We start from the raw sequence: 27,500 nt of genomic DNA, 5'->3' as shown, positions 1-27,500 counted from the left end.
ATGAGGGCAGGTCTATGTGTGTATGAGGGCAGGTCTATGTGTATCAGGGCAGGTCTATGTGTGTATGAGGGCAGGTCTATGTGTGTATCAGGGCAGGTCTGTGTGTGTATCAGGGCAGGTCTATGTGTGTATAAGGGCAGGTCTATGTGTGTATCAGGGCAGGTCTATGTGTGTATGAGGGCAGGTCTATGTGTGTATCAGGTCTATGTGTGTATGAGGGCAGGTCTATGTGTGTATCAGGGCAGGTCTATGTGTGTATCAGGGCAGGTCTATGTGTGTATCAGGGCAGGTCTATGTGTGTATCAGGGCAGGTCTATGTGTGTATCAGGGCAGGTCTATGTGTGTATGAGGGCAGGTCTATGTGTGTATCAGGTCTATGTGTGTATCAGGGCAGGTCTATGTGTGTATCAGGGCAGGTCTATGTGTGTATCAGGGCAGGTCTATGTGTGTATCAGGGCAGGTCTGTGTGTGTATCAGGGCAGGTCTGTGTGTGTATGAGGGCAGGTCTATGTGTGTATCAGGGCAGGTCTATGTGTGTATCAGGTCTATGTGTGTATCAGGGCAGGTCTATGTGTGTATCAGGGCAGGTCTATGTGTGTATGAGGGCAGGTCTATGTGTGTATCAGGGCAGGTCTATGTGTGTATGAGGGCAGGTCTATGTGTGTATCAGGTCTATGTGTGTATCAGGGCAGGTCTGTGTGTATCAGGGCAGGTCTATGTGTGTATGAGGGCAGGTCTATGTGTGTATCAGGGCAGGTCTATGTGTGTATGAGGGCAGGTCTATGTGTGTATCAGGGCAGGTCTATGTGTGTATGAGGGCAGGTCTATGTGTGTATCAGGGCAGGTCTATGTGTGTATCAGGGCAGGTCTATGTGTGTATCAGGGCAGGTCTGTGTGTGTATCAGGTCTATGTGTGTATCAGGGCAGGTCTGTGTGTGTATCAGGTCTATGTGTGTATCAGGGCAGGTCTATGTGTGTATCAGGGCAGGTCTATGTGTGTATGAGGGCAGGTCTATGTGTGTATCAGGGCAGGTCTATGTGTGTATGAGGGCAGGTCTATGTGTGTATGAGGGCAGGTCTATGTGTGTATCAGGGCAGGTCTATGTGTGTATCAGGGCAGGTCTATGTGTGTATCAGGGCAGGTCTATGTGTGTATCAGGGCAGGTCTATGTGTGTATCAGGGCAGGTCTATGTGTGTATCAGGGCAGGTCTATGTGTGTATGAGGGCAGGTCTATGTGTGTATCAGGGCAGGTCTATGTGTGTATCAGGGCAGGTCTATGTGTGTATGAGGGCAGGTCTATGTGTGTATGAGGGCAGGTCTATGTGTGTATCAGGTCTATGTGTGTATGAGGGCAGGTCTATGTGTGTATCAGGTCTATGTCTATGTGTATATCAGGCAGGTCTATGTGTGTATCAGGGCAGGTCTATGTGTGTATCAGGGCAGGTCTATGTGTGTATGAGGGCAGGTCTATGTGTGTATAAGGGCAGGTCTATGTGTGTATCAGGGCAGGTCTATGTGTGTATCAGGGCAGGTCTATGTGTGTATGAGGGCAGGTCTATGTGTGTATCAGGGCAGGTCTATGTGTGTATGAGGGCAGGTCTATGTGTGTATCAGGGCAGGTCTATGTGTGTATCAGGGCAGGTCTATGTGTGTATGAGGGCAGGTCTATGTGTGTATGAGGGCAGGTCTATGTGTGTATCAGGGCAGGTCTATGTGTGTATCAGGGCAGGCCTATGTGCTTCCTGCTACTACCATGACAGGTCAAATATTACTGTAGACGACCCTTCCTGCTACTACCAGCTGCTGGCCCAGTTGCTGTTGTCACAGCTGGACCCAGTCAGAGTCTAATAGAGCTAATACAACATATTAAAGATGGCCGCCTCTAGTCCACATGACAGGTCAAATATTACTGTAGACGACCCGTACGTAAACAGTGTGTAACGGGAACATGGGTAATGAGGCTGTGATTAAAAGGCATGCGGTCAGTCAGAGACACCCTGTTGTGATTGGCTGGCCTGTAATCCTCTCTGTGATTGGCTGGATTACTGAGTCATGGTGTTGGGGTGAAGGCATTCCTGAAGCTGTCAGTAGACCCCGCTCACTAATGACAGGCATTGGTCAGAGTAGGAGTCTGAAGACATGGCTGTTTATGAAAGACTAGATATGAGACTGACTAGCTGATCATTGTTCTCACTCTCTGTCTGTCACTGTCTCTGTCTGTCTCTCACTCTTTGTGTCTCTGTCTCTCTCTCTCTGTTTCGCTCTCTCTCTTGCTCCATCTTGCTCCATCTCTCTCTCTCTCTCTCTCTCTCCCTCCTCTAGGTCATATTATGTCTATATACTGTGTTGTCTCTCCCTCCTCTAGGTGTTTGGAGTCCAGGCTGGTTTGACCTGTCCTCTCTCTCCCTCCTCTAGGTGTTTGGAGTCCAGGCTGGTTTGACCTGTCCTCTCTCTCCCTCCTCTAGGTGTTTGGAGTCCAGGCTGGTTTGACCTGTCCTCTCTCTCCCTCCTCTAGGTGTTTGGAGTCCAGGCTGGTTTGACCTGTCTGGACAGTACAGGCGGTTTCCTCCCTCTGTCCCCTCTCATCCCTTCCTTCAGTACAGCCCTCTATGGCAAGCTGCTCCAGATGCCTCAGTACTGGTGAGTACCGCTACTCTGATTTAGTCATTTGGATGTGTTTATGTAGGTATCTTCTACCTGGTGTTCAAGGTGCTTCGGTATGTAGGGGACAGGAACTCACCTCATCTACTACCAGTGTGGAGAAACCACCTGAGTGATGCCACGGCAGCCATTTTGTTCACCACTTGGGTGATGCCACGGCAGCCATTTTGTTCACCACCTGGGTGATGCCACGGCAGCCATTTAGTTCACCACCTGGGTGATGCCACGGCAGCCATTTTGTTCACCACCTGGGTGATGCCACGGCAGCCATTTAGTTCACCACCTGGGTGATGCCACGGCAGCCATTTTGTTCACCACCTGGGTGATGCCACGGCAGCCATTTAATTCACCACCTGGGTGATGCCACGGCAGCCATTTTGTTCACCACCTGTTGACCCCTAGAGTGGGTTGACTACTACAGTGTGTTGACTACTACAGTGTGTTGACCCCTAGAGTGGGTTGACTACTACAGTGTGTTGACTACTAGAGTGTGTTGACTACTAGAGTGTGTTGACTACTAGAGTGTGTTGACTACTAGAGTGTGTTGACTACTAGAGTGTGTTGACTACTAGAGTGTGTTGACTACTAGAGTGTGTTGACTACTAGACGGTGGGTTGACTACTAGACGGTGGGTTGGCTACTAGATGATGGGTTGACTACTAGATGATGGGTTGACTACTAGATGATGGGTTGACCACTAGATGGTAGGTTGACTACTAGATGATGGGTTGACCACTAGATGGTAGGTTGGCTACTAGAGTTGTGTTGGGTTGACCACTAGAGTGTGTTGACTACTAGAGTGGGTTGGCTACTAGAGTGTGTTGACTACTAGAGGTGGGTTGACTACTAGAGTGTGTTGACTACTAGATGTGGGTTGACTACTAGAGTGTGTTGACTACTAGACTGGTGGGTTGACCACTAGATGGTGGTTGACTACTAGATGATGGGTTGACCACTAGATGGTGGTTGGCTACTAGAGTGTGTTGGCTAGACGTGGGTTGACTACTAGACGGTGGGTTGGCTACTAGACGGTGGGTTGGCTACTAGATGATGGGTTGACTACTAGATGGTGGGTTGACTACTAGATGATGGGTTGACCACTAGATGGTGGTTGGCTACTAGAGTGTGGGTTGACTACTAGACGGTGGGTTGGCTCTACTAGATGATGGGTTGGCTACTAGACGATGGGTTGACTACTAGACAGTGGGTTGACTACTAGACGGTGGGTTGACTACTAGACGGTGGGTTGACCACTAGATGGTGGGTTGGCTACTAGATGATGGGTTGACTACTAGAGTGTGTTGGCTAGACGATGGGTTGACTACTAGAGTGTGTTGGCTAGACTACTAGAATGGGTTGACTACTAGACAGGTGGGTTGGGCTACTGGCTAGATGGGGTGCTGGCTAGACTGGCTGGGGTTGGCTACTAGATGATGGGTTGACTACTAGACGGTGGGTTGGCTACTAGACGGTGGGTTGGCTACTAGACGGTGGGTTGGCTACTAGACGGTGGGGGTTGACTACTAGACGGTGGGTTGGCTACTAGACGGTGGGTTGGCTACTAGATGGTAGGTTGGCTACTAGATGGTGGGTTGGCTACTAGACGGTGGGTTGGCTACTAGATGGTGGGTTGACTACTAGACGGTGGGTTGGCTACTGGGTTGGCTAGACGGTGGGTTGACTACTAGACGGTGGGTTGACTACTAGACGGTGGGTTGACTACTAGATGGTGGGTTGACTACTAGATGGTGGGTTGACCACTAGATGGTAGGTTGGCTACTAGAGTGTGTTGGCTAGACGTTGGGTTGACTACTAGACGGTGGGTTGGCTACTAGACGGTAGGTTGGCTACTAGATGATGAGTTGACTACTAGATGGTGGGTTGACTACTAGACGGTGGGTTGGCTACTAGACGGTGGGTTGACTACTAGATGATGGGTTGGCTACTAGCTGGTGGGTTGACTACTAGATGATGGGTTGACCACTAGATGGTAGGTTGGCTACTAGAGTGTGTTGGCTAGACGTTGGGTTGACTCCTAGTGTGTTGGCTAGACGTTGGGTTGACTCCTAGTGTGTTGGCTAGACGATGGGTTGACTACTAGACGATGGGTTGACTACTAGACAGTGGGTTGACTACTAGACGGTGGGTTGACTACTAGACGGTGGGTTGACCACTAGACGGTGGGTTGGCTAGACGATGGGTTGACTACTAGAGTGTGTTGGCTAGACGATGGGTTGACTACTAGAGTGTGTTGGCTAGACGATGGGTTGACTACTAGAATGGGTTGGCCAAACGGGCTGTTGGCTAGACAGAGTGGTGGCTAGACGGGGTGCTGGCTAGACGGGGTGCTGGCTAGATGGGGTGCTGGCTAGACTGGGTGCTGGCTAGACGGGGTGCTGGCTAGACGGGGTGCTGGCTAGACGGGGTGCTGGCTAGACGGGGTGCTGGCTAGACGGGGTGCTGGCTAGACGGGGTGCTGGCTAGACGGGGTGCTGGCTAGACGGGGTGTCAGAAGAACAGAGATGCTGGTATGGGAATGACAGAGCCCCAGCCACCAAAACACCAATGCCCTTTGGGGGATGTGATATAGAGAGATGGATGAGCTGCCTGTAGTCTTGGTTTGGGGAATACAGAGAGATGGATGAGCTGCCTGTAGTCTTGGTTTGGGGGGTACAGAGAGATGGATGAGCTGCCTGTAGTCTTGGTTTGGGGGGTACAGAGAGATGGATGATTTATGAGCTGCCTGTAGTCTTTGGTTTGGGGGATACAGAGAGATGGATGAGCTGCCTGTAGTCTTGGTTTGGGGGATACAGAGAGATGGATGAGCTGCCTGTAGTCTTGGTTTGGGGGTACAGAGAGATGGATGAGCTGCCTGTAGTCTTGGTTTGGGGGTACAGAGATGGATGAGCTGCCTGTATTCTTGGTTTGGGGGAAAAACACAATCACACGGTCATCACATCAGGAAGTGCTGTACCAGTGTCTCAGATGGTTAGGAAATCAACCACAGCATCAAACAAGGTATTTACCATCTAACAGGTCCCTTTATTTAAACCAGATGGGGGAGGCTAGGCTGCAGGCAGGCCTTTGTGGTGCTAGAGGAGAGGGGAGGGGGGGAGAGGGGGGAGGGGAGGGGGGAGGAGGGGAGGGGAGGAGGGGAGGGGGGAGGGGAGGGGAGAGGGAGGGGAAGAGGAGAAGGGAGAGGGAGGAGGGGAGAGGTGGGGAGAGGGAGGAGAGGGGAGGCTAGGCTGCAGGAGGAGGGGGGAGAGGGAGGAGAGGGGAGGCTGGGGAGAGGAGGAGGGAGGGAGGAGGAGAGAGAGGGAGGGGAGATGGAGAGGGGAGAGGGGGGGAGAGGAGAGGAGAGGAGGGGGAGGAGGGGAGACAGAGGAGGATGGAGGAGAGGAGAGGGAGGAGAGGAGGGGGGGGAGGGGGAGGAAGGGAGAAGGACGAGGCTTGGGGGAGGGGAGAGGTGGGGGATAGGGGAGGGAGAGGAGTAAACATAAACACAGGAGATGAAAGTCTACTGCAGTCTCACTCTGACTGTGTCCTTCACAGAACATCTGGCCCTCCTCTCTCTCTCTCTCACACACACACACACACACACACACACACACACACACACACACACCTTGCAGTAATGTAAGTGCGTCTGTTAAGTACTGTAAGTGAGTCTGTTAAAGCTGCTATCCTGGGAATCCATTCTGTTCAATTAGTTTGGCTTTAAACATGTCAGACTCTGAGAGGGCTGCATGTGGTATAGTCTTTTCTCTACAGACAGACAGACAGAGAGACAGACAGGCAGACAGAGAGGCAGACAGACAGACAGGCAGCAGTGAGATGGCTGCATGTGGTATAGCCTTTTCTCTACAGACAGACAGACAGAGAGAGAGGCAGACAGACAGAGACAGAGACAGACAGACAGACAGACAGACAGACAGACAGACAGACAGACAGACAGAGGCAGACAGGCAGCAGCAGATGGCTGCATGACAGACAGACAGACAGACAGACAGACAGGCAGCAGTGAGATGGCTGCATGTGGTATAGCCTTTTCTCTACAGACAGACAGACAGACAGACAGACAGACAGACAGACAGACAGGCAGGCAGACAGACAGACAGACAGACAGACAGACAGACAGACAGACAGACAGACAGACAGACAGACAGACAGACAGACAGACAGACAGGCAGCAGTGAGATGGCTGCATGTGGTATAGTCTTTTCTCTACAGACAGACAGACAGACAGACAGACAGACAGACAGACAGACAGACAGACAGACAGACAGGCAGCAGTGAGATGGCTGCATGTGGTATAGCCTTTTCTCTACAGACAAACAGACAGACAGACAGACAGACAGACAGACAGACAGACAGACAGACAGACAGACAGACAGACAGACAGACAGACAGACAGACAGACAGACAGGCAGCAGTGAGAGAACAGGGAGCCGTCTGAAAGCTGAGGCAGTGAGAACCACAGAGCCTGGCCCCTATTCCTAGCAGCTTTCTATTCTCTCTGGTCCTAATAAGAGACAGGCTGGTTGACTGGTTGGCTGACTGGCTGGATGGCTGGTTGACTGGCTGGGTTGACTGGCTGGACTGGCTGGTTGACTGGCTGGCTGGTTGACTGGCTGGATGGCTGGCTGGCTGGCTGGCTGGTTGACTGGCTGGATGGCTGGTTGACTGGCTGGTTGGCTGGCTGGGCTGGCTGGTTGGCTGGCTGGCTGGCTGGCTGGCTGGTTGGCTGGCTGGCTGGCTGACTGGCTGGTTGACTGGCTGGTTGGCTGGCTGGCTGGCTGGCTGGCTGGCTGGCTGGCTGGCTGGCTGGCTGGCTGGCTGACTGGCTGGTTAGCTGGCTAGCTGGCTGGTTGGCTGGCTGGCTGGTTGGCTGTGTGTTTGATCTGCAGGCCGGGTTACTTCTGTACTCAATTCTGGTTCAGAGGGGTTTAGTTGAATGTGGAAGACACATTTCAGTTGAATGCATTCGGTTGCACACGGTGTGTATGTATATATATATATATATATATATTTATTCTATTCTGCTACTTAAATGATTATATTTATTCTCTGTTCTGCTACTTAAAAGGTGATTCAGATGTCTCTGTTCTGCTACTTAAAAGGTGATTCCTCCTCTCTGTTCTGCTACTTAAAAGGTGATTCTGATGTCTCTGTTCTGCTACTTAAAAGGTGATTCTGATGTCTCTGTTCTGCTACTTAAAAGGTGATTCCTCCTCTCTGTTCTGCTACTTAAAAGGTGATTCCTCCTCTCTGATGTCAAATAGATGTTTGTTTTTCTTTCCGACAATCACTATGTTTCCCAGGAGTCTGGTGTGAGATCAATGACTTCCTGGAGTCTGGTGTGAGATCAATAACTTCCTGGAGTCTGGTGTGAGATCAATGACTTCCTGGAGTCTGGTGTGAGATCAATGACTTCCTGGAGTCTGGTGTGAGATCAATGACTTCCTGGAGTCTGGTGTGAGATCAATAACTTCCTGGAGTCTGGTGTGAGATCAATGACTTCCTGGAGTCTGGTGTGAGATCAATGACTTCCAGGAGTCTGGTGTGAGATCAATGACTTCCTGGAGTCTGGTGTGAGATCAATGACTTCCAGGAGTCTGGTGTGAGATCAATGACTTCCAGGAGTCTGGTGTGAGATCAATGACTTCCTGGAGTCTGGTGTGAGATCAATGACTTCCTGGAGTCTGGTGTGAGATCAATGACTTCCTGGAGTCTGGTGTGAGATCAATGACTTCCAGGAGTCTGGTGTGAGATCAATGACTTCCTGGAGTTTTAGGCAGGGGAACGCAGGGATCTTAAGATATCTGTCAGGATTATTTCTGCCTCGTCTTCTTCAACTGGTTCATTGTAGCAATGTTTCCCCGGACGTCTGGAAGTCATAATATATTGATGTTTGTCTTGGGAACGTCTTCGGGAGGAGAGGGGGAGGGGAGGAGAGGGGGGGGAGAGGAGAGGTGGGGGAGAGGGGAGGTGGGGAGGTTTTAGAGGAGGGGGGGAGGAGAGGTGGGGGAGAGAGAGGTGGGGAGGGAGGTGGGGAGAGGAGAGGTGGGGGAGGAGAGGTGGGGAGAGGAGAGGTGGGGAGGAGAGGAGAGGTGGGGGAGAGGAGAGGTGGGGAGAGGAGAGGTGGGGGAGATAGAGGTGGGATGTTTGTGGGGGAGAGGGAGGGGGGAGAGGAGAGGTGGGGGAGAGGAGAGGTGGGGAGAGGAGAGGTGGGGGGAGGAGAGGTGGGGAGAGGAGAGGTGGGGGGAGAGGAGAGGTGGGGGAGGAGAGGTGGGGGGGGGAGGAGAGGTGGGGGAGGAGAGGTGGGGAGAGGAGGTGGGGGGGAGGAGAGGAGGGTGGGGGGAGGAGGGGGGGGGGAGAGGAGGGGGGGAGGAGGGAGAGGTGGGGGAGAGGGAGAGGAGAGGAGAGGGGGGAGAGGGAGGTGGGGAGAGGGAGAGGGGGGGAGAGGAGAGGTGGGGGGAGAGGAGAGGTGGGGAGAGAGAGAGAGGGGGAGAGAGGAGAGGGAGGAGAGGAGAGGGGGGAGAGGAGAGGTGGGGGAGAGAGGAGAGGAGAGAGGGAGAGGAGAGGAGAGGGAGAGGAGAGGAGAGGAGAGGAGAGGAGAGGAGAGGTGTCTTCAACACGTTACGTCAAGTCCATCTTGGAACATTTCATGTTCTGTTTGCTGAAATATGCAGCTCCTCCAAGCAGCCTGTCACTCCTTCTCTAGGAAATATGCAGCTCCTCCAAGCAGCCTGTCACTCCTTCTCTAGGAAATATGCAGCTCCTCCAAGCAGCCCATCACTCCTTCTCTAGGAAATATGCAGCTCCTCCAAGCAGCCTGTCACTCCTTCTCTAGGAAATATGCAGCTCCTCCAAGCAGCCTGTCACTCCTTCTCTAGGAAATATGCAGCTCCTCCAAGCAGCCTGTCACTCCTTCTCTAGGAAATATGCAGCTCCTCCAAGCAGCCTGTCACTCCTTCTCTAGGAAATATGCAGCTCCTCCAAGCAGCCCATCACTCCTTCTCTAGGAAATATGCAGCTCCTCCAAAATATGCAGCCTGTCACTCCTTCTCTAGGAAATATGCAGCTCCTCCAAGCAGCCTGTCACTCCTTCTCTAGGAAATATGCAGCTCCTCCAAGCAGCCCGTCACTCCTTCTCTAGGAAATATGCAGCTCCTCCAAGCAGCCTGTCACTCCTTCTCTAGGAAATATGCAGCTCCTCCAAGCAGCCCATCACTCCTTCTCTAGGAAATATGCAGCTCCTCCAAGCAGCCTGTCACTCCTTCTCTAGAAATATGCAGCTCCTCCAAGCAGCCTGTCACTCCTTCTCAAGGAAATATGCAGCCCCTCCAAGCAGCCCGTCACTCCTTCTCTAGGAAATATGCAGCTCCTCTTAGCCGTGAGATCTCAGGTTGCTGTCTCAATCTACGCTCGCTTTATGCAGATATACAGAATCAACTTTTCCATTACTAGAGAGATGGAAGATGGATGGGAGAGAAGGAGGATGGATGGAGGGAAGGAGGATGGATGGAGGGAAGGAGGATGGATGGAGGGAAGGAGGATGGATGGAGGGAATGAGGATGGATGGAGGGAAGGAGGATGGATGGAGGGAATGAGGATGGATGGAGGGAAGGAGGATGGATGGAGGGAAGGAGGATGGATGGAGGGAACAAAGATGGATGGAGGGAAGGAGGATGGATGGAGGGAAGGAGGATGGATGGAGGGAAGGAGGATGGATGGAGGGAAGGAGGATGGATGGAGGGAACAAAGATGGATGGAGGGAAGGAGGATGGATGGAGGGAAGGAGGATGGATGGAGGGAAGGAGGATGGATGGAGGGAACAAAGATGGATGGAGGGAAGGAGGATGGATGGAGGGAAGGAGGATGGATGGAGGGAAGGAGGATGGATGGAGGGAACAAAGATGGATGGAGGGAACGAGGATGGATGGAGGGAATGAGGATGGATGGAGGGAATGAGGATGGATGGAGGGAATGAGGATGGATGGATGGAACAAAGATGGATGGATGGAACAAAGATGGATGGATGGAATGTAGATGGATGGAGGGAAGGAGGATGGATGGAGGGAATGAGGATGGATGGAGGGAAGGAGGATGGATGGAGGGAAGGAGGATGGATGGAGGGAAGGAGGATGGATGGAGGGAAGGAGGATGGATGGAGGGAAGGAGGGAAGGAGGATGGATGGAGGGAACAAAGATGGATGGAGGGAAGGAGGATGGATGGAGGGAAGGAGGATGGATGGAGGGAAGGAGGATGGATGGAGGGAACAAAGATGGATGGAGGGAAGGAGGATGGATGGAAGGAACAAAGATGGATGGAGGGAACGAGGATGGATGGAGGGAATGAGGATGGATGGAGGGAATGAGGATGGATGGAGGGAATGAGGATGGATGGAGGGAACAAAGATGAATGGATGGAACAAAGATGGATGGATGGAATGTAGATGGATGGAGGGAATGAGGATGGATGGAGGGAATGAGGATGGATGGAGGGAATGAGGATGGATGGAGGGAAGGAAGATGGATGGAGGGAATGAAGATGGATGGAGGGAATGAAGATGGATGGAGGGAAGGAGGATGGATGGAGGGAATGAGGATGGATGGATGGAACAAAGATGGATGGATGGAACAAAGATGGATGGAGGGAATGAGGATGGATGGAGGGAAGGAGGATGGATGGAGGGAAGGAGGATGGATGGAGGGAATGAGGATGGATGGAGGAATGAGGATGGATGGAGGGAAGGAGGATGGATGGAGGGAACAAAGATGGATGGAGGGAATGAGGATGGATGGAGGGAATGAGGATGGATGGAGGGAATTAAGATGGATGGAGGGAATGAGGATGGATGGATGGAATGAAGATGGATGGAGGGAATGTAGATGGATGGATGGAAGGAAGATGGATGGAGGGAATGAGGATGGATGGATGGAACGAAGATGGATGGATGGAATGTAGAAACATATCTGTTGGTTGATTCAGTGTTACCACTGAGTGTCATGGCAGTCAACGATGACACAGAGTAACAGGAAATATACTGATGTTACAGCCATGAAAAGAGCCTCGTACCATAAAGCCCTGTCTCTAAAGGTCGTGACCCTGACTGAGGTCTTAATGACACGTGTCAACTGTTAGTCCCAGCAGTAATGCATCTGTCTCTATAGACCTTTGTCTTGGGAATTGTGTCTTGGCATCACCAGGGCTAATGTGTAACTGACAGTGAACGTTAGCCCTGGTTAAACAGTAAACTAGCCTAGCTAACCCCCACTCAAGTCAATGAGGTTGAGATTATTTAGTGGTTTCCATGGAGGGCCTGTAGATAAATAGCCTGGTAGAGAACCGGTAGTTGTAATCAGGTAAATATGACTGAGTGGTTAGCTCAACATCGTCACTCAGGAATTCTTATCATTCAGCAAAGACTCAGAGACGCTGTAGAGTGGCCTCAGAGATAAGCATTGTTCTAATAACCAACCAGCTAACTACCACTGAGTTACCAACCTGCTAACTACCACTGAGGGAGTAACCAACCAGCTAACTACCACTGAGGGAGTAACCAACCAGCTAACTACCACTGAGAGAGTAACCAACCAGCTAACTACCACTGAGTGAGTAACCAACCAGCTAACCACCACTGAGAGAGTAACCAACCAGCTAACTACCACTGAGAGAGTAACCAACCAGCTAACTACCACTGAGAGAGTAACCAACCAGCTAACCACCACTGAGAGAGTAACCAGACAGTAGTACCAGACAACAGTACCAGACAGCACCAGACAGTAGTACCAGACAACAGTACCAGACAACAGTACCAGAGCCGTACCAGACAGTACCAGACAGCAGTACCAGACAAGAGTACCAGACAACAGTACCAGACAACAGTACCAGAGCCGTACCAGACAGCAGTACCAGACAGTAGTACCAGACAACAGTACCAGAGCCGTACCAGACAGCAGTACCAGACAGTAGTACCAGACAGTAGTACCAGACAACAATACCAGAGCCATACCAGACAGCACCAGACAGCAGTACCAGACAAGAGTACCAGAGCCGTACCAGACAGCACCAGACAGTAGTACCAGACAACAGTACCAGACAACAGTACCAGACAACAGTACCAGAGCCGTACCAGACAGCAGTACCAGACAGTAGTACCAGACAACAGTACCAGAGCCGTACCAGACAGTAGTACCAGACAGTAGTACCAGACAACAGTACCAGAGCCGTACCAGACAGCAGTACCAGACAGCAGTACCAGAGCCGTACCAGACAGCAGCACCAGACAGTAGTACCAGACAGTAGTACCAGACAACAGTACCAGAGCCGTACCAGACAGCAGTACCAGACAGTACCAGACCAGACAGTAGTACCAGAGCCGTACCAGACAGCACCAGACAGCAGTACCAGACAGTAGTACCAGACAACAGTACCAGAGCCGTACCAGACAGCAGTACCAGACAGCAGTACCAGACAGTAGTACCAGACAGTAGTACCAGACAACAGTACCAGAGCCGTACCAGACAGCAGTACCAGACAGTACCAGACAGTACCAGACAGCAGTACCAGACAGTAGTACCAGACAACAGTACCAGACAGTAGTACCAGACAGTAGTACCAGACAACAGTACCAGACAGTAGTACCAGACAGCAGTACCAGACAGCAGTACCAGAGCCGTACCAGACAGCAGCACCAGACAGTAGTACCAGACAGTAGTACCAGACAACAGTACCAGAGCCGTACCAGACAGCAGCACCAGACAGCAGTACCAGACAGTAGTACCAGACAACAGTACCAGAGCCGTACCAGACAGCAGTACCAGACAGTAGTACCAGACAGTAGTACCAGACAACAGTACCAGAGCCGTACCAGACAGTAGTACCAGACAGTACCAGAGCCGTACCAGACAGCAGTACCAGACAGTAGTACCAGACAGTAGTACCAGACAACAGTACCAGAGCCGTACCAGACAGTAGTACCAGACAACAGTACCAGAGCCGTACCAGACAGCAGTACCAGACAGCCGTACCAGACAGTAGTACCAGACAACAGTACCAGAGCCGTACCAGACAGCAGTACCAGACAGTAGTACCAGACAGTAGTACCAGACAGCAGTACCAGAGCCGTACCAGACAGTACCAGACAGTAGTACCAGACAACAGTACCAGAGCCGTACCAGACAGTAGTACCAGACAACAGTACCAGAGCCGTACCAGACAGCAGCACCAGACAGCAGTACCAGACAGTAGTACCAGACAACAGTACCAGAGCCGTACCAGACAGCAGTACCAGACAGTAGTACCAGACAACAGTACCAGACAACAGTACCAGAGCCGTACCAGACAGCAGTACCAGACAGCAGTACCAGACAGCAGTACCAGACAGTAGTACCAGACAACAGTACCAGACAGTAGTACCAGACAACAGTACCAGAGCCGCCGTACCAGACAGCAGTACCAGACAACAGTACCAGAGCCGTACCAGACAGCAGTACCAGACAGCCGTACCAGACAGTAGTACCAGACAACAGTACCAGAGCCGTACCAGACAGCAGTACCAGACAGCAGTACCAGAGCCGGACCAGACAGGTACCAGACAACAGTACCAGAGCCGGAGCAGTACCAGACAGCCGTACCAGACAGTAGTGGACAACAGTACCAGAGCCGTACCAGACAGCAGTACCAGACAGTACCAGACAGTAGTACCAGACAACAGTACCAGAGCCGTACCAGACAGCAGCACCAGACAGTAGTACCAGACAGTAGTACCAGACAACAGTACCAGAGCCGTACCAGACAGCAGGACCAGACAGTAGTACCAGACAGCAGTACCAGAGCCGTACCAGACAGCACCAGACAGTAGTACCAGACAGCAGTACCAGAGCCGTACCAGACAGCAGTACCAGACAGTAGTACCAGACAGCAGTACCAGAGCCGTACCAGACAGCACCAGACAGTAGTACCAGACAGTAGTACCAGACAGTAGTACCAGACAACAGTACCAGAGCCGTACCAGACAGCAGTACCAGACAGTAGTACCAGACAACAGTACCAGAGCCGGACCAGACAGCAGTACCAGACAGTAGTACCAGACAACAGTACCAGAGCCGTACCAGACAGTAGTACCAGACAGTAGTACCAGGGGGAGTACCAGACAACAGTACCAGAGCCGTACCAGACAGCAGTACCAGAGACAGCAGTACCAGACAACAGTACCAGACAGCAGCACCAGACAGTAGTACCAGACAGCAGTACCAGACAGCCGTACCAGACAGCAGCACCAGACAGTAGTACCAGACAACAGTACCAGAGCCGTACCAGACAGCAGCACCAGACAGCAGCACCAGACAGTAGTACCAGACAACAGTACCAGAGCCGTACCAGACAGCAGTACCAGACAGCAGTACCAGAGCCGTACCAGACAACAGTACCAGACAGCCGTACCAGACAGTAGTACCAGACAGCAGTACCAGACAGCAGTACCAGAGCCGTACCAGACAACAGTACCAGAGCCGTACCAGACAGCAGTACCAGACAGCAGTACCAGAGCCGTACCAGACAACAGTACCAGACAGCAGTCAGTAGTACCAGACAACAGCTACCAGACAGCAGTACCAGACAGTACCAGAGGCCCAGACAGCAGCCAGACAGCAGTACCAGAGCCGTACCAGACAGCAGTACCAGACAACAGTACCAGAGCCGTACCAGACAGCAGTACCAGACAGTAGTACTGGGTACCAGAGTACCAGACAGTAGTACCAGACAGTAGTACCAGACAGTAGTACCAGACAGTAGTACCAGAGCCGGACAGCAGCACCAGACAGCAGTACCAGGCCGTGGGGACAACAGTACCAGACAACAGTACCAGACAACAGTACCAGACAGTAGTACCAGACAGCAGTACCAGAGCCGTACCAGACAGTAGTACCAGACAGCAGTACCAGACAACAGTACCAGAGCCGTACCAGAGCCGTACCAGACAGCAGTACCAGAGCCGTACCAGACAGCACCAAAGTCTACTTACTGTTTAATGAAAGGCAGCGTCTGGCCCTTCCGACTTCACCGAGACCCCGCCGAGACGACCAATTGGGACGGCTGTTAAACCTGTTAACCCTAATAAAATGGCTGCCTGTAAAATAAATGGAGGGGTTTAGGAGGATTGTGAGGGAAGTTGCCACCTGCATCAATCACACTGCCTGGCGGTTCTCCGGGTAGGAGGCTCGGGCACCTGACAGAAGCACATGGGTCTGGGTCTGGGGGAGCTAGGTCTGGGGCTGGGCCTGGGGGCTAGGTCTGGGGCTGGGGAAGCTGGAGTTGGGGAGCTGGGTCTTGGCCTGGGGGAGCTGGGTCTGGGGAGCTGTGTCTGGGGCTGGGGAAGCTGGAGTTGGGGGAGCTGGGTCTTGGTCTGGGGAGCTGGGGCTGGGGGAGCTGGGGAAGCTGGGGGAAGGGGCTGGGGAAGCTGGGGCCTGGGGAGCTGGGAAAGCTGGGGTTGGGGAGCTGGGTCTCGGCCTGGGGAGCTAGGTCTGGGGGAGCTAGGTCTGGGGAAGCTGGGGGTTGGGGGAGCTGGGGTTGGGGGGAGCTGGGGATGGGGAAGCTGGGGCTGGGGGAGCTGGGGAGCTGGGTCTGGGGGAGGTGGGGGAGCTGGGTCTGGGGGAGGTGGGGGAGCTAGGTCTGGGGCTGGGGGAGCTAGTTCTGGGGAACTGGGTCTGGGCCTGGGGGAACTAGGTCTGGGGGAGCTAGGTTTGGGGCTGGGGGAGCTAGGTCTGGGGCTGGGGGAGCTAGGTCTGGGGCTGGAGGAGCTAGGTCTGGGCCTGGGGGAGCTAGGTCTGGGGGAGCTGGGGCTGGGGGGGGGCTAGGTCTGGGGAGCTGGGGCTGGGGGAGCTAGGTCTAGGGCTGGGGAGCTGGGTCTGGGGCTGGGGGCTGGGGGAGCTAGGTCTGGGGCTGGGGGAGCTAGCTGGGGCTGGGGGAGCTAGGTCTGGGGCTGGAGGAGCTAGGTCTGGGGCCTGGGGAGCTAGGTCTGGGGCTGGGGGGCTAGGTCTGGGAGAGCTGGGGCTGGGGGAGCTAGGTCTAGGGCTGGGGAGCTGGGGCTGGGGAGCTAGGTCTAGGGCTGGGGGAGCTAGGTCTGGGGGAGCTAGGTCTAAGGCTGGGGGAGCTGGGTCTGGGGGAGCTAGGTCTGGGCTGGGGAGCTAGGTCTAGGGCTGGGGAGCTTGGTCTGGGGGAGCTAGGTCTAGGGAGCTAGGTCTGGGGAGCTAGGTCTAGGGAGCTAGGTCTGGGGCTGGGGGAGCTGGGTCTAGGGGAACTGGGGCTGGGTGTTGGGGAGCTAGGTCTGGGGGGCTAGGTCTGGGGGAGCTAGGTCTGGGGAGCTAGGTCTAGGGAGCTAGGTCTGGGGCTGGGGAGCTGGGTCTAGGGAACTGGGGCTGGGTGTTGTGGAGCTAGGTCTGGGGGAGCTGGGGGGCTAGGGGGGCTAGGTCTAGGGCTGGGGAGCTGGGGCTGGGGGAGCTAGGTCTAGGGCTGGGGAGCTAGGTCTGGGGCTGGGGAGCTAGGTCTAAGGCTGGGGGAGCTGGGTCTGGGGGAGCTGGGTCTGGGGGAGCTAGGTCTGGGGAGCTAGGGGGCTGGGGGAGCTAGGTCTGGGGGAGCTAGGTCTGGGGGAGCTAGGTCTAGGGGAGCTAGGTCTGGGGCTGGGGAGCTGTTCTGGGGTCCTGGGTCTGGGCCTGGCGGGGAACTAGGGCTGGGGGAGCTAGGTTTGGGGCTGGGGGAGCTAGGGGAGCTGGGGCTGGGGGAGCTAGGTCTGGGGCTGGAGGAGCTAGGTCTGGGGCTGGGGGGCTGGGGCTGGGGGAGCTGGGTCTAGGGGAACTGGGGCTGGGTGTTGGGGAGCTAGGTCAGGGGGAGCTGGGGGGGCTGGGGGAGCTGGCGTTTTTAGCCGCTACGAGCCTCACAGAGATGCTTCTGGGGTCCGTTTCCTAAGGCGTGTGGAATTACAGCTGCAGGTTAGAAACATTCTGATGGACGCCACGTTCCTCTGGGCGGATTGGAGCTTCACTTTGGGAGAATGACGTCTCTTATTGTAACGACTTAAAACATAATATTATATTATATATATAGGCTTAATGTTCTACAGTATCAACCGACTGACTGGTGGAGCTGGCCTGGCAGGATAACAGCATCACCTGACTGACTGATGGAGCTGGCCTGGCCTGGCAGGATAACAGTATCACCTGACTGACTGGTAGAGCTGGCCTGGCAGGATAACAGTATCACCTGACTGACTGGTGGAGCTGGCCTGGCAGGATAACTGTATCACCTGACTGACTGGTGGAGCTGGCCTGGCCTGGCAGGATAACAGTATCACCTGACTGACTGGTGGAGCTGGCCTGGCCTGGCAGGATAACAGTATCACCTGACTGACTGGTAGAGCTGGCCTGGCAGGATAACAGTATCACCTGACTGACTGGTGGAGCTGGCCTGGCCTGGCAGGATAACAGTATCACCTGACTGACTGGTGGAGCTGGCCTGGCAGGATAACAGTATCACCTGAATGACTGGTGGAGCTGGCCTGGCAGGATAACAGTATCACCTGACTGACTGGTGGAGCTGGCCTGGCAGGATAACAGTATCACCTGACTGACTGGTAGCTGGCCTGGCAGGATAACAGTATCACCTGACTGACTGGTGGAGCTGGCCTGGCCTGGCAGGATAACAGTATCACCTGACTGACTGGTGGAGCTGGCCTGGCAGGATAACAGTATCACCTGACTGACTGATGGAGCTGGCCTGGCCTGGCAGGATAACAGTATCACCTGACTGACTGGTGGAGCTGGCCTGGCAGGATAACAGTATCACCTGACTGACTGGTGGAGCTGGCCTGGCCTGGCAGGATAACAGTATCACCTGACTGACTGGTGGAGCTGGCCTGGCAGGATAACAGTATCACCTGACTGACTGGTGGAGCTGGCCTGGCAGGATAACAGTATCACCTGACTGACTGGTGGAGCTGGCCTGGCAGGATAACAGTATCACCTGACTGACTGGTGGAGCTGGCCTGGCCTGGCAGGATAACAGTATCACCTGACTGACTGGTGGAGCTGGCCTGGCCTGGCAGGATAACAGTATCACCTGACTGACTGGTGGAGCTGGCCTGGCCTGGCAGGATAACAGTATCACCTGACTGACTGGTGGAGCTGGCCTGGCCTGGCAGGATAACAGTATCACCTGACTGACTGGTGGAGCTGGCCTGGCCTGGCAGGATAACAGTATCACCTGACTGACTGGATGGAGCTGGCCTGGCAGGATAACAGTATCAGTCTGACTGACTGGTTTTTAGCTAGTCTGGCATGGTTTATATATAGTCTACATGGTTTATGTTCCCCCTGGACATATAGTCTCCATGGTTTATATATGTCTGGGTTTATATATAGTCTGGCATGGTTTATATATAGTCTCCATGGTTTATATATAGTCTGGCATGGTTTATATATAGTCTACATGGTTTATATATAGTCTACATGGTTTTTATATAGTCTCCATGGTTTATATATAGTCTACATGGTTTATATATAGTCTACATGGTTTATATATAGTCTACATGGTTTTTATATAGTCTCCATGGTTTATATATAGTCTACATGGTTTATATATAGTCTACATGGTTTATATATAGTCTACATGGTTTATATATAGTCTACATGGTTTATGTTCCCTGATGGACATATAGTCTCCATGGTTTATATATAGTCTACATGGTTTATGGTATAGTCTCCATGGTTTATATATAGTCTCACATGGTTTATATATAGTCTACATGGTTTATATATAGTCTACATGGTTTATATATAGTCTATGGTTTATATATAGTCTCCATGGTTTATATATAGTCTACATGGTTTATTATATAGTCTCCATGGTTTATATATAGTCTATATGTCTGGTTTATGGACATATAGTCTGGGTTTATATATAGTCTCCATGGTTTATATATAGTCTCCATGGTTTATGGTTTATATATAGTCTAGGTTTATATATAGTCTACATGGTTTATATATAGTCTACATGGTTTATATATAGTCTACATGGTTTATATATAGTCTGGTTTATATGGTTAGTCTACATGGTTTATATATAGTCTACATGGTTTATATATAGGTCTTGGTTTATATAGTCTACATGGTTTATATATAGTCTACATGGTTTATATATAGTCTACATGGTTTATATAGTCTCCAGTCTACATGGTTTATATATAGTCTACATGGTTTATATATAGTCTACATGGTTTATATATAGTCTACATGGTTTATATATAGTCTACATGGTTTATATATAGTCTACATGGTTTATATATAGTCTACATATATAGTCTACATGGTTTATATATAGTCTACATGGTTTATATATAGTCTACATGGTTTATATATAGTCTACATGGTTTATATATAGTCTACATGGTTTATATATAGTCTACATGGTTTATATATAGTCTACATGGTTTATATATAGTCTCCATGGTTTATATATAGTCTACATGGTTTATATATAGTCTACATGGTTTATATATAGTCTACATGGTTTATATATAGTCTCCATGGTTTATATATAGTCTACATGGTTTATATATAGTCTACATGGTTTATATATAGTCTACATGGTTTATATATAGTCTACATGGTTTATATATAGTCTACATGGTTTATATATAGTCTACATGGTTTATATATAGTCTACATGGTTTATATATAGTCTACATGGTTTATATATAGTCTACATGGTTTATATATAGTCTCCATGGTTTATATATAGTCTACATGGTTTATATATATATAGTCTACATGGTTTATATATAGTCTACATGGTTTATATATAGGGTTTATATATAGTCTACATGGTTTATATATAGTCTACATGGTTTATATATATATAGGTCTACATGGTTTATATATAGTCTACATGGTTTATATATAGTCTACATGGTTTATATATAGTCTACATGGTTTATATATAGTCTACATGGTTTATATATAGTCTACATGGTTTATATATAGTCTCCATGGTTTATATATAGTCTACATGGTTTATATATAGTCATGGTTTATATATAGTCTACATGGTTTATATATAGTCTACATGGTTTATATATAGTCTACATGGTTTATATATAGTCTTTATATATAGTCTACATGGTTTATATATAGTCTACATGGTTTATATATAGTCTACATGGTTTATATATAGTCTACATGGTTTATATATAGTCTCCATGGTTTATTATAGTCTCCATGGTTTATAGTCTACATGGTTTATGTTCCATGGTTTATATATAGTCTATATGGTCTACATGGTTTATATATAGTCTACATGGTTTATATATAGTCTACATGGTTTATGTTCCCTGATATAGTCTACATGGTTTATATATAGTCTACATGGTTTATATATAGTCTGGTTTATATATAGTCTATGGTTTATATATAGTCTACATGGTTTATATATAGTCTACATGGTTTATATATAGTCTACATGGTTTATATATAGTCTGGTTTATATATAGTCTCCATGGTTTATATATAGGTTTATATTAGTCTACATGGTTTATATATAGGTTTATATGGTTTATATATAGTTTATATATAGTGGTTTATATATAGTCTACATGGTTTATATATAGTCTACATGGTTTATATATAGTCTCCATGGTTTATATATAGTCTCCATGGTTTATGGTTTATATATAGTCTACATGGTTTATATATAGTCTACATGGTTTATATATAGTCTACATGGTTTATATATAGTGACATGGTTTATATATAGAACCAGGTTTATATATAGTCTACATGGTTTATATATAGTCTACATGTTTATATATAGTCTACACTGGTTTATATATAGTCTCATGGTTTATATAAGTCTCCATGGTTTATGAGATGGACAGTCTACATGGTTTATATATAGCAATGGTCTCATGGTTTATATATACAAGGTGTCTCCATGGTATATATATAGTCACATGGTTTATATATAGTCTGGGTTTATATATAGTCTGGTTTATATGAGTCTCATGTGGAAAGAGCAGGGTTTAATGTTTATATATAGTCTGGTTTAGGCATACATAGTCTCCATGATATAGTCTACATGGTTTATATATAGTCTCCTGGTTTATATATAGTCTACATGGTTTATATATAGTCTGGTTTATATATAGTCATATAGTCTCCATGTTTATATATAGTTTCCTACATGGTTTATGGTCTACATGGTTTATATATAGTCTACATGGTTTATATATAGTCTACATGGTTTATATGGTTTATATGGTTTATATATAGTCTCCATGGTTTATATATAGTCTACATGGTTTATATATAGTCTCCAGGTTTATATATAGTCTCCATGGTTTATATATAGTCTCCATGGTTTATATATAGTCTACATGGTTTATATATAGTCTCCATGGTTTATATATAGTCTCCATGGTTTATATATAGTCTCCATGGTTTATATATAGTCTCCATGGTTTATATATAGTCTCCATGGTTTATATATAGTCTACATGGTTTATATATAGTCTCCATGGTTTATATATAGTCTCCATGGTTTATATATCTCTCCATGGTTTATATATAGTCTCCAGGTTTATATATAGTCTACATGGTTTATATATAGTCTACATGGTTTATATATAGTCTACATGGTTTATGTTCCCTGATGGACATATAGTCTACACAGGGTTTTTACACATCTTAATAATGACAGGAGATGTAATGGCCTACGTCCACTGAGTCGACAAAACATTAAGAACACCTGCTCATTCCATGACATAGACTGACCAGGTGAATCCAGGTGCAAGTTAAATCCACTTTAATCAGTGTAGATGAAGGGGTGGAGACGGGTTAATGGGGGGGTAAAACTCAATATTAAGAAGGTGTTGGATTCACCTGGATTCACCTGGTCAGTCTATGTCATGGAAAGTGCAGGTGTTCTTAATGTTTTGTCGACTCAGTGGACGTAGGCTATTACATCTCCTGTCATTATTAAGATGAACACCACCTTAGTATTGAGTCACTGTATTTACTCACTGTAAATTAAAAGTGTATATCTGCTCACTGTTTTGTTGCTCCCAGGTAGAGGACAGAGATATGTGGATAGACCAGGTAGAGGACAGAGAGATGTGGATAGACCAGGTAGAGGACAGAGAGATCAGGTAGAGGACAGAGAGATGTGGATAGACCAGGTAGAGGACAGAGAGATCAGGTAGAGGACAGAGAGATGTGGATAGACCAGGTAGAGGACAGAGAGACCAGGTAGAGGACAAAGAGATGTGGATAGACCAGATAGAGGAGCAGTCCATCTAGTCAGTGGAACAGAACAGAGCCATGAATCAGGTTCAGAGAGATGTGGATATACCAGGTAGAGGACAGAGAGATGTGGATAGACCAGGTAGAGGAGCAGTCCATCTAGTCAGTGGAACAGAACAGAGCCATGAATCAGGTTCAGAGAGATGTGGATAGACCAGGTAGAGGAGCAGTCCATCTAGTCAGTAGAACAGAACAGAGCCATGAATCAGGTTCAGAGAGATGTGGATAGACCAGGTAGAGGAGCAGTCCATCTAGTCAGTGGAACAGAACAGAGCCATGAATCAGGTTCAGAGAGATGTGGATAGACCAGGTAGAGGAGCAGTCCATCTAGTCAGTGGAACAGAACAGAGCCATGAATCAGGTTCAGAGAGATGTGGATAGACCAGGTAGAGGAGCAGTCCATCTAGTCAGTGGAACAGAACAGAGCCATGAATCAGGTTCAGAGAGATGTGGATAGACCAGGTAGAGGAGCAGTCCATCTAGTCAGTGGAACAGAACAGAGCCATGAATCAGGTTCAGAGAGATGTGGATAGACCAGGTAGAGGACAGAGAGATGTGGATATACCAGGTAGAGGACAGAGAGATGTGGATAGACCAGGTAGAGGACAGAGAGATGTGGATAGACCAGGCAGAGGAGCTGTCCATCTAGTCAGTGGAACAGAACAGCCATGAATCAGGTTCTGAGACGTTGGAAGAAACGACAGAAAATATTTTCTCCTCAAAATAAAAAAGTAAAGTAAGAATCGGGCGTTGAAATAACTGTGTATTAAAATCTAGGTTACGATGGGAAGTGATGTCATTTTACAGTCCTCAGTTAGCACTGTAGTGCAGGAGGTTGAGTTCTGATCACGATGTGTCTGTATAGCATCATATTTTGTGTGGCCCAGTCTATAAAGTATATAGTCGACCAGGTTAGTGGGAGGGGGGGGGGCTGCTGTTCCCTCCATCTGGTGAGAGGCAGAATGAGGCCGTTAGGATTTTATAGTTGACAGGGATCAATGGAGGTATTGAGAAGTCTACTGGACAGGAAATGCCGTCAGCGAATGAGGAGCTGGATTTGCGTTGATTTACGTTTCAGTTAGTTCTGAGAAGCTGGGGCCTTTCTCCTCTCCTCTCCTCTCCTCTCCTCTCCTCTCCTCTCCTCTCCTCTCCTCTCCTCCTCTCCTCTCCTCTCCTCTCCTCTCCTCTCCTCTCCTCTCCTCTCCTCTCTCCTCTCTCCTCTCCTCTCCTCTCTCCTCTCCTCTCTCCCTCTCCCTCTCCCTCTCTCCCTCTCCTCTCCCTCTCCTCTCCTCTCCTCTCTCCTCTCCTCTCCTCTCCTCTCCTCTCCTCTCCTCTCCTCTCCTCTCCTCTCTCTCCTCTCCTCTCCTCTCCTCTCCTCTCCTCTCTCCTCTCCTCTCTCTCTCCTCTCCTCTCCTCTCCTCTCCTCTCTCTCTCCTCTCCTCTCCTCTCCCTCTCCCCCTCTCCTCTCCTCTCCTCTCCCCTTCCCTCCTGTCCTCTACAGGAAGGCTACTGCTGCTGCTGTAACTCCCATCAGAGCTCTGTGGCTCATTAAAGGATTATTGGATGGAACATATTTTCTCCTGACTCCTCTTATCCAGAGAGAGAACGGGGCACAGTGGCACCTTTGACTGTAACTATCACTGTCATGGTCTGTGTCCGTGTTAGGGACTGGAACCATGGTCCCTCTGAAGGGAGTACAGCCTCCCCGTCATGGTCTGTGTCCGTGTTAGGGACTGGAACCATGGTCCCTCTGAAGGGAGTACAGCCTCCCCGTCATGGTCTGTGTCCGTGTTAGGGACTGGAACCATGGTCCCTCTGAAGGGAGTACAGCCTCCCCGTCGTGGTCTGTGTCCGTGTTAGGGACTGGAACCATGGTCCTCTGAAGGGAGTACAGCCTCCCTGTCATGGTCTGTGTCTGTGTCTGTGTTAGGGACTGGAACCATGGTCCCTCTGAAGGGAGTACAGCCTCCCCCATGGTCTGTGTCCTTGTTAGGGACTGGAACCATGGTCCCTCTGAAGGGAGTACAGCCTCCTGTCATGGTCTGTGTCCTCTGTGTTAGGGACTGGAACCATGGTCCCTCTGAAGGGAGTACAGCCTCCCCCATGGTCTGTGTCCGTGTTAGGGACTGGAACCATGGTCCCTCTGAAGGGAGTACAGCCTCCCCGTCATGGTCTGTGTCCGTGTTAGGGACTGGAACCATGGTCCCTCTGAAGGGAGTACAGCCTCCCGTCGTGGTCTGTGTCCGTGTTAGGGACTGGAACCATGGTCCCTCTGAAGGGAGTACAGCTCCCTGACCATGGCTGAGAGGGTTAGGGACTGGAACCATGGTCCCTCTGAAGGGAGTACAGCCTCCCCGTCATGGTCTGTGTCCGTGTTAGGGACTGGAACCATGGTCCCTCTGAAGGGAGTACAGCCTCCCCGTCATGGTCTGTGTCCGTGTTAGGGACTGGAACCATGGTCCCTCTGAAGGGAGTACAGCCTCCCCATGGTCTGTGTCCGTGTTAGGGACTGGAACCATGGTCCCTCTGAAGGGAGTACAGCCTCCCCATCATGGTCTGTGTCTGTGTTAGGGACTGGAACCATGGTCCCTCTGAAGGGAGTACAGCCTCCCCGTCATGGTCTGTGTCCGTGTTAGGGACTGGAACCATGGTCCCTCTGAAGGGAGTACAGCCTCCCCGTCATGGTCTGTGTCCGTGTTAGGGACTGGAACCATGGTCCCTCTGAAGGGAGTACAGCCTCCCCTCAGTCATGGTCTGTGTCCGTGTTAGGGACTGGAACCATGGTCCCTCTGAAGGGAGTACAGCCTCCCTGACCATGGCGAGAGGGTTAGGGACTGGAACCATGGTCCCTCTGAAGGGAGTACAGCCTCCCCGTCGTGGTCTGTGTCTGTGTTAGGGACTGGAACCATGGTCCCTCTGAAGGGAGTACAGCCTCCCCGTCGTGGTCTGTGTCCGTGTTAGGGACTGGAACCATGGTCCCTCTGAAGGGAGTACAGCCTCCCTGACCATGGCGAGAGGGTTAGGGACTGGAACCATGGTCCCTCTGAAGACACATCTAAAGAGGAAGCCAAACAGGAACTCTCTCTCCCTCCCAGTCACATCTCTGTCTCAGTTGTAAACCACCTCACATCTCTGCGACCCTTGACCCCAACACCCCAGTGTGTTTTCCTTTTTATGCCCTGACGCACCACGTCACGGTCATTTTCTCACCCAGCGCTGCTGCAGCTGTCTGCAGACTCTGATTAAAACATCTCCCGCGGTAATCCCTGTGTAATGAACCTCTCTCCTGAGAATGGGGGCTGCAGGGGCCTTGGCTGCAGAGCTGGAGGGATCCAGATGGGAAGGAAGAGAGGAGGGGGAGGGAATGGGGGGGGAGGAGGGGGAAGGAGAGGGTAGGGGCCTGTCTTTGAAGAGTTAGGTCTGTTCAGGAATGATGATTTGAGAAATGCATACTTCATACACCTCTGCCCCTGGTCCAACCACAAACCCCCAACCTCATGCTCCCTACACACAGACTCCTAGCTAGGTCAGACTACCACATAGTGACTTCCTGTTAGTCCATTCATCTCCAGATAGCTAGGTCAGACTACCACATAGTGACTTCCTGTTAGTCCATTAATCTCCAGATAACTAGGTCAGACTACCACATAGTGACTTCCTGTTAGTCCATTAATTCCAGATAACTAGGTCAGACTACCACATAGTGACTTCCTGTTAGTCCATTAATCTCCAGATAACTAGGTCAGACTACCACATAGTGACTTCCTGTTAGTCCATTAATTCCAGATAACTAGGTCAGACTACCACATAGTGACTTCCTGTTAGTCCATTAATCTCCAGATAACTAGGTCAGACTACCACATAGTGACTTCCTGTTAGTCCATTCATCTCCAGATAACTAGGTCAGACTTTCACATAGTGACTTCCTGTTAGTCCATTCATCTTCAGATAGCTAGGTCAGACTACCACATAGTGACTTCCTGTTAGTCCATTCATCTTCAGATAGATAGGTCAGACTACCACATAGTGACTTCCTGTTAGTCCATTAATCTCCAGATAGCTAGGTCAGACTACCACATAGTGACTTCCTGTTTGCACTGGAGAGAGGAAACATTATACAACCCACATAATCTAATGAACAGCAGGTGGGGTTGTATGGTATTGAACAGCAGGTGGGGTTGTATGGTATTGAACAGCAGGTGGGGTATTGAACAGCAGGTGGGGTTGTATGGTATTGAACAGCAGGTGGGGTTGTATGGTATTGAACAGCAGGTGGGGTTGAACATGGGGTATGGTGAACAGCAGGTGGGGTTGTATGGTATTGAACAGCAGGTGGGGTTGTATGGTATTGAACAGCAGGTGGGGTTGTATGGTATTGAACAGCAGGTGGGGTTGTGTGGTATTGAACAACAGGTGGGGTTGTATGGTATTGAACAACAGGTGGGGTTGTATGGTATTGAACAACAGGTGGGGTTGAATTGA

The 27,500-nt window shown here is 49.9% G+C and overlaps 1 protein-coding gene across 1 annotated transcript in view; it reads left to right on the top strand.

Annotated features, from left to right (window-relative positions):
• The window catches only part of LOC112241701 (vacuolar protein sorting-associated protein 13B), a gene marked incomplete at its 5' end in the record, with an annotated part of 95,987 nt that overhangs the window by 22,481 nt on the left and 46,006 nt on the right, over positions 1–27,500 (top strand). The window contains 1 exon segment of the mRNA XM_042314480.1: positions 2,518–2,642. Within this exon segment, the coding sequence (XP_042170414.1) occupies positions 2,518–2,642 (125 nt within the window).

The sequence above is a fragment of the Oncorhynchus tshawytscha genome, unplaced genomic scaffold (genome assembly GCF_018296145.1).
Source record: "Oncorhynchus tshawytscha isolate Ot180627B unplaced genomic scaffold, Otsh_v2.0 Un_contig_7737_pilon_pilon, whole genome shotgun sequence".
NCBI lineage: Eukaryota > Metazoa > Chordata > Actinopteri > Salmoniformes > Salmonidae > Oncorhynchus > Oncorhynchus tshawytscha.
This window is presented reverse-complemented; position numbering and strand designations above follow the sequence as displayed.